Consider the following 8,267-nt stretch of genomic DNA (forward strand, 5'->3'; position numbering starts at 1 on the left):
ATAAGTAGCGCTGAATGTGAAAATGGTTATAACAACTTGATTAGACTTGATTTGATAATTCACTTAGTTGTACAATTTTTTCGTTTTAAGTATAAAGACTCTTTTTTATTACACTCATTTCTAAGTGTCACTAATATATATTTTCTCGTTTATTTATTTCTCCACAACATATATATTTTAATTAGAAATCCAACTTTAACAATTTTAGTCATTTTTAAAAATTAATTTTTGTTATAAATTTTAAATTTTAAATTTCAAACCCTAATTCTAAATCCGTATTCATTAAAATATCATTATGAGAAAAATAATTTTACAATAAAAAAATTAACTAATAATTTAAATAATAATAAAAATTTAAGGACCAATAGAATAAATTTTTAGTTAACATTTTTAAATATTATTCATTAATTATTAGTCAAAAATAATAAATTCTACTGATCCTCTAAAATTATCGAATAAAAAGTTAATTTCTCTATACTTATTCATTGAAATATCATTATTAAAGAAATTAGTGTACCATGCTCCAAAACAAAATTAAAAGATAGGATGTCAATTAATCTTCAAAGCATTTATCGTTGAAAGTTGGAACCCAACTTTATTATTATTATTACTTTAATTTGCTTACGCCGCTACTTGTTTAGTTTTTTGTTGACATAATAACCACGTCTCTTATAAATTTTAATTCTTTTTTTGGTATGAATATTTTCCTTTCCTGATTCCATTAGCAGACTAGCAGTGTATGATTGACTTCGCTGTTATTATTTTATTATACTTGCTTTTACTTTTAATTACTTCTTTGACCGTGTTTGATATCGGGGATAAAATCTATAATCTATAAATCCAAAGATAAAATAACTGTGTTACAAGATACTTAGGCCTAACGCATTGTTGTTACAAGATATTACCAATACTGGCAAGATCTTTTCAGAATATAAATATACAGAAAAATAGCTAAATTTTCCATAGTTGAATATGGAAAGAAGAGTGGCAATTATTGGAGCAGGAACGAGTGGCCTTCTTGCCTGCAAATACACTCTTGAAAAAGGGTTTAATCCAGTTGTCTTTGAAGCTGAGGAAGGTGTTGGAGGCCTATGGAGGCAAACTACAGAATCCACAAAGCTCCAAAACAAAAAATTAACCTATCAATTCTCTGATTTTCCATGGCATTCTTCTGTGAAAGAAGAGAACCCAAGTAGCCAGCAAGTGTTACATTATCTTAATTCTTTTGCTCAAAATTTTTCTCTCTTTTCATATATTAGGTTCAATTCAAAGGTCATAGATGTAGAGTATGTAGGAGAGTCCAGTGAAGAAATGGAGACATGGGAATTATGGGGTGGTAATGGTAAGCCCTTTTCCTCGAAAGGAACATGGCATATTACAGTGCAACATACCAAGAACTTCTCCAGAAAGGTATGCGTATATACTTTGTATAGTTTGGTCAGATTTTATAACTTAGGAAACCTAACTTTCATATAAATATTTTGTTCATGAAGCACACTGATTCAGCACCGTGCTAACAGTTCTGCAATTTTCATTTTATTCCAAGTAAGTGCAAATAGCACTATATTCCCTTCAAGTGTTTGGTGAAACTCATCCTAAGGTCTCTTTTTGTCTAATTGACACAAAGCTTTCCTAAACCCCCCTTTTAAGTGAAGTTAGTGTTATATTCAAGGAGGTGGTGTTTAGAATTATATTTTAAAATTACAAAAATATTGAGTGTACTATTGTCAAAACTTTGGGAAAGATTAATTTAACTAATAATATGAATGGTTCTAGTAGCAGATATTTCTCTTATTTAACTTGTAATTTTGGATTAAAATGATAAGTTTAGAATAATCAGTCTGGAGAGAGTCATGCCTATTATGAAATTTTAAAATATTCGAATATAATTGTTTTAATTTGGACTTTCAATAGAACGATAGTTATGATTTTAGGTTAAAAAGAAAGTCAATATGTAATGTAAGAAATAAGAAGAATTGACGAGAATTTTATTAAATATAGAGTGTAACTGAACTTCATAATATAATAATATATGTGTCTATGCAGGTGAAATCTAATACCACGTTTAGTTTGTCGAAGTATACATTGTTTTCTGTATTTGTCTAATGATTTGCAAGTTCGACTGAAATTAAATTCTTGAAAAAAAAAAGTTTTGTAGCAGAGTATACGCCTACATTATGCGCAATGGATTCTTCATTCTTGTAATATACAATACATAAAAGCTAAAGATTTAATTGAGCAGGTGTATGAGGCTGAGTTTGTTATTCTCTGCATTGGGAAATATAGTGGTGTACCTAACATTCCCCTATTCCCTCCTGGACAAGGCCCAGAAGTTTTCAAAGGCAAGGTTTTGCATTCAATGAACTACTCTGCTTTAGACAATAAGATTGCTGCTGAGTTGATTAAAGATAAGAGAGTTACAGTAATTGGTTCACAGAAATCTGCTATTGATATTGCAACTGAATGTGCACATGCAAATGGTTAGAATATGTTTGTTTTGTTGTTCATATTTTCTCACCACATCTAAAAGTGAAAAACTTCATTTTCTGTCATGTTTAGCTCAAGTAATAATAATAAGGTGAAATTTTTTGTGAATGATATCCTGGTGTAAGTATATCAATCAAACTCTTTTATAGATGTTTTCACCCTATTTTTATTCCTAGACTAAACATATCCAGAACAAAAATGCTATGCATACGTAAAAAATCAGTTATTAAATCAGTCATTATATATTTGTGTATGAATTTATGATTGTTTATTTTATTTTCAATATATATTTCATATTTTAATATATACTTTATACGAGTGACTGAATTTGATGACTGATTTTTGATATACATCTAACATAGTTTTAGATGAATTTTATATCTTTAGGCACTACAAATTACAAATCTTGTCTCTGATGTCTCTTTCATGTCATCAATTAGGAGTCAAGTATCCTTGCACAATGATCCAAAGATCTGCTCACTGGTTTTTCCCAGAACTCAACATTTTGGGAATTGATATAGAATATTTTTATGCAAATCGTTTTGCTGAGCTTTTAGTTCACAAGCCTGGAGAGTCCTTCCTACTTAGCCTTGTGGCAACTCTGCTTTCACCATTGGTAACATTCTTTTGAAAGCTGTGGCAAATACACATGTATTTAATTTTTTCTATGAACCCACTAATTTAATAGCAGTGCTGGTAAATAAGGTCTGACTAGATGTTTTCATTTGTTAGTAAATAATCATTTGATGGTTCCACTTAATTAATTAAGTTTTTTAGAGGTGGGGACTGGCGAAAGTGGCCGAATCATATCTGAGATGGAGGCTTCCAATGAAGAAGTATGGATTGGTGCCGAGTTACAGCATTCTTCAAGGAATCTCTTCGTGTCGTATTGGGGTGCTTGCTGAGAACTTTTATGACAAATTAAAAGAAGGATCCATTCTCATAAAGAAATCACAAAGCTTTGGATTTTGCAAAGAAGGTTTACTCATTAATGGAGAAGCCAAGCCACTAGAAACTGATATAGTAATTCTCGCTACAGGTTACAAAGGTGATGAAAAACTCCAAAGCATATTCAAATCACATGTGTTCCAAAAATACATCATTGGGTCAAAGTCTTCATCTGTTCCCCTCTACAGGTAACTATTAGCTCCGTTGTAAAATGGGCCTTTTATTTTTGGAAAAGGCTTTAATATGTTTATTTAGAATTTGTAAATTGTTTTAGTTGCTTCTTCCAAAAGAAGAAGTTATTTCGGTTATTTATTTATTCATTGTATTTCAAATAATTTGTTTTCTCATCAATATAGTAGATTTTCTTTTTAACAAAACAACAATTTTGATTAATTTTCTTGTCAGTTAAATGTGTATAAGTGAAATATGAACATTTTTTGTATTACTAAATCAGTATTTTATGAAGATGAACAAACACACATGATTTTAAAAATTATTGAGGATTTAGAAATTAGAGAATTGAATCATGAAAAAATGAAGTGGTTCTCTTTTATTAAAAAGGCTGAAACTAGTTTATATACACAGAGTTAATATCCTAAAATAGACTCAATTGATTTGCCCGCACAGAAACTCACACTGACAATAGCTGTCACTAACTGTATGATGAACTAACAATGATAACTGAATACATAGCATGATAAAAATTACAAAATGTTACTTTTTTAATTAATTTGTGAAAATTAAATCTCTAAAGCAGATCACTGATATCACAAGTTCTGTGATGTGTTACTTTCAGGCAGATAATTCACCCTCGAATTCCTCAATTGGCAATAATAGGATATGCTGAGAGCCTATCAAATCTATACTCCTCTGAAATGAGGTGCCAGTGGCTAGCACATTTTCTGGATGGAAACATTGAGCTTCCAACCATAACTGAAATGGAAAAGGATGTCAAGGTGTGGGATGACAATATGAAACTACATGCTGGTGAATATTATTGGAAATCGTGCATTGCAAATTGTGGCATTTGGTATAATGATCAATTGTGTAAAGACATTGGGTGTAACCACAGAAGAAAAAAGGGTCTTTTTGCGGAGTTGTTTGAACCATATGGGCCGAAAGATTATGTTGGTCTTAGTCATAAACGATGAGAACTTAGAAGGATTTTGCTATGTGAGAATCTACTATACTCAACATTTTGACCTGGCGATTCTTGGTTTTTTTTTTATTCTAGGAATTTGTTGTATGATAATGAAGTTTAGAAAAAGTATTTAGTGGCTAATGTACTGAATAATTACTGAACCCATAATGGGGTTCTTATTATGTCCAGGTCTAATGATAAGCTGGTGTGTCCATGTTGACACATTGAAGCTTGAGTGTTTCCATTTGTTTCTATGGATGTGTTGCAATTGGAGTTGGTAGCCTTCTACAAAGAAACCCTGCTTCAACACTTTCTCTTGGCACGCCAGGCCAGAACTATTTTTTGGTTTATTAGACGCCTACGGCCTATAACTCTTTTTTGGTTTGTTAGAGGCATCTCCAATAAAAATATTCAATTAAATTTTATGTACTATTCACTTCTCATTAAAAAAAAATCAATTCCATATTAAATTTTTGTGTTATAAACGGTAAGTAAAAATTAAATAATTTATTAGAGCATATTTTCGATAAAATACTTTTATTAAATTTTTATTTATAACTCACTTGTCATAAAATATAATTTTGCATCAATTTTTTTGTTATAAATGTTAAACAAGAATTAAAAATATCTCTCTTTTTCTAATATTAGAATGATAAATTATTTATACTATATAGTGTATTTTAATAAATGTTATATTATTTAGATATTGATTAGATAATATGTAAGTTAATGTTAAATTTAAAGTATTTTAATTATATTAAAGATATTTTACAAAAAATTTACTTGACAATTTGTGTATCATTCCATATAACTCTTCAACTAAAATGTAATACAAATTAAAATTTTGTTTATTGCTTTTTTTAAGAATTTGAATTCATTTATTTTTAAAAAACATATGTTTTTTGTATTTTATTTGTCATATAGTGCTTTTTGGTTTGTAAAACAGTTAAAGAAAAATGATGCAAGTATATATATATATTTTTTTTCTTTTCAAAATCAAGTCCTTCTAATCAGGGCTCGATTGCCTTGGTCTTCGAATTAGAACTCATCCCTATCTTCTCCAACGAGTTCCATAATTCTTCTTTGCTTTTTTGCTTTTGACATAATAGTAAATTGGAATTCTCCACTTCCACGCATTGGAGTGTAGGATTAGAAGTGTCGACACGCAGCGAAAGTAATAAAATAATTTTATTGTTCTATTTTATATTTAAAATTTTATTGAAATAAGATGGGTTAGATATCAATACTTAAGTATCTTAGTGAATAAAATTTTGTCTTTCGATAATACGAAAGTACTGTCTATCCATATCGAAACTGATTCTTGTTGTCAATTCTTTGATCAATAGATTTAATTGAGAAATTTCTTGTAATTCCTTATACCAACAATTCTTCACTAAAAATTGAAATATTTGTGTACGTGGAGGTAAAAGAAAAACTTGTCCTTTCTTTATTTTATCATATACACATATATATAGTATGAGATTGGTCACTAATTTGTGAATCAAACTACAATTTAATTTGAAACAGAATCAGTTAGAATCTTATCCATATTTAAAACTCATCATAGAATAAATAATTAATTATTTAATATTCTCAATTTTCATATTATTATATTCATGGTGCTAGCAAAGAATATAATAATATTCCATTTGAATTGATATAATTATTTTTTTGATCTAATAAAAATAATAAATAAATAATTATTTACCAAGGATTAGAACACTCATTAGTGTGTGACCCCATAAGTTCAATACTAAGCGGGTAGTAAATTAGTCATACTAAATTTACTAATCAAGGTTGGCGTCTAGCAACGCTCCTTGACGACCCGATAGTATGAAGTAATAATATTTTTACTAAGAACCCAAGATGAACAAAAAATACAACTCCTTCCATCTTTTCAGCTCTTGGCTAACTTTTAGAGTACGGTTTGATTGTCAAACTCTAACTTGTTACCATTATTATAATGAATTATGAATGACTTAAGAAACTCATTTCTTAATTCATTCAAACCCCTTGGCCAAGGCATTGTTTATTTCATTCATTATAATCGTAGAGCTCAAACTCATTACCATAGTTGATGGATTCTATTTTGACTAATTATTAATTCTACAAGTATTTAAATCATACCCAATGTCTATTCAACTAACACCGTAGGGTATTAGGTGTTCGGAATCAAAGTATAACAAATACATTATCAATTACTATGATAGTCGTAGGTCAAAGAAAAATTCTAATATTATTTTCATCATAAGAATATCCTATTGACAAATATACGATAACTATAACTATTAGGAATTCTTAAAGTGAGTCAGTTCAATAGTTATATCTCTATATATGCCATTTATATATATAATTTAATAAATAAAATCTATTAATCTTCATCCAATGAAGACTATTATATATATTAATCTATCCAAATTACTAATGTCCCATTTTTAGTGATTCTAAGATTAAAAACAATTTAAATTAAAAGAACTCAAAAAACGTATATCTCATTATTACAATTTTTATCGTAATTATTCGTTTCTAATTTTAATTAAGGACACTATCATAAATTAAAAATGTTTATTCTTATAAAAAATAATAATAATAATAATAATAATAATAATAATAATAATAATAATAATAATAATAATAATAATAATAATAATAATAATTCATGATAGTATTTTGTTGGACATACATACTTATCTCCAACATGGAGGTACTCTTATATCAAATATGTTATCTTTGACTCAATGTTGTCACTTTGTTATACTTTATGTCGAATGTAAATTAATCATTTTGTCATCCAAGTGTGTTCTTAGTGTTAATAGCTATACTTATGAAGCAGCTAAAATATAGAAGTTCAGTGGGTGAATTTTACCGTTATTATAGCTTTATCTAAGACAAAGTAAGTTAGAGTGGTTTGCTCGCAAAAGGAAACCTGTTTGAAGGCATAAATGAAGAAGGGATGTGTTCAAGATTTCAACAGGCCCAACTCCAGAAAAGAAAGATTAATGATTCATATAAATCACTAATTGACTCAACAAAATTCAACGAGTAATTAATAATCCCATTATATAGAAAAGCTTATAATCATACCATTTTTAGGTTGTCTGTTTTGTGTATCTATTTGTCTTGATCCGTTGAATTTTCTTCCAAAAGTTGATTATCATTCTGACTATATCTGCCACACTTTACCACACATTTCATATAATTTCTAATCCCACGCTGAGTTCATTTTCTGCATATTTTGTCCCTATCTTATTTCTATTCACTTTTTTGTTTTCTTGAAAAAATCTCGCTCCCCATCTTTAATCCCACGTCATTCTCGAATCGTTAAGAGGCTTACACAAGTTGATACTTTATCAATCAAGCTATTCAGAAAGTAGCCTAATGAGAATAACTCCAAATCATAGTTGTAGATTCCTAAGATTCAGAATTTCTAGGTAACTCATTCTAGTGTTCAGCAAATATAGATAAAGACACTAAAAAAGAGCATGATCTATTCCCATGTTTCGATATTTTCATTTTTTTTAATCCATTTCTTGGGTAAAGTCTCCCAATCATATTAGAAAATAGATTGGTATTTTTGTTGATTAAGAAGACAGTTTGGTATTGAGACCTTCTTTCTTCGTGATTCAAATAGATACTTTTTGAAAAACATCAAACAGTTGAAAATTAAAAATTTTTACAAAATATAAAAAAA

The 8,267-nt window shown here is 28.6% G+C and overlaps 1 protein-coding gene across 2 annotated transcripts; it reads left to right on the forward strand.

Annotated features, from left to right (window-relative positions):
- On the forward strand, window positions 853–4,868 carry LOC107630607 (probable flavin-containing monooxygenase 1). Of its 2 annotated transcripts, XM_016333803.1 has the most exons (6): window positions 969–1,410; window positions 1,494–1,545; window positions 2,243–2,480; window positions 2,928–3,103; window positions 3,265–3,623; window positions 4,232–4,868. In XM_016333803.1, the coding sequence occupies exons 1-6, from the start codon at window positions 1,340–1,342 to the stop codon at window positions 4,584–4,586; spliced, it is 1,251 nt and encodes a 416-aa protein (XP_016189289.1). In that variant the 5' UTR covers window positions 969–1,339; the 3' UTR covers window positions 4,587–4,868. The 2 variants fall into 2 exon arrangements, with proteins under 2 accessions (XP_016189288.1, XP_016189289.1); XM_016333802.2 differs by lacking the exon at window positions 1,494–1,545 and having other exon boundaries at window positions 853–1,410.

This window comes from Arachis ipaensis, chromosome B03 (genome assembly GCF_000816755.2).
Source record: "Arachis ipaensis cultivar K30076 chromosome B03, Araip1.1, whole genome shotgun sequence".
NCBI classification, from domain to species: domain Eukaryota; kingdom Viridiplantae; phylum Streptophyta; class Magnoliopsida; order Fabales; family Fabaceae; genus Arachis; species Arachis ipaensis.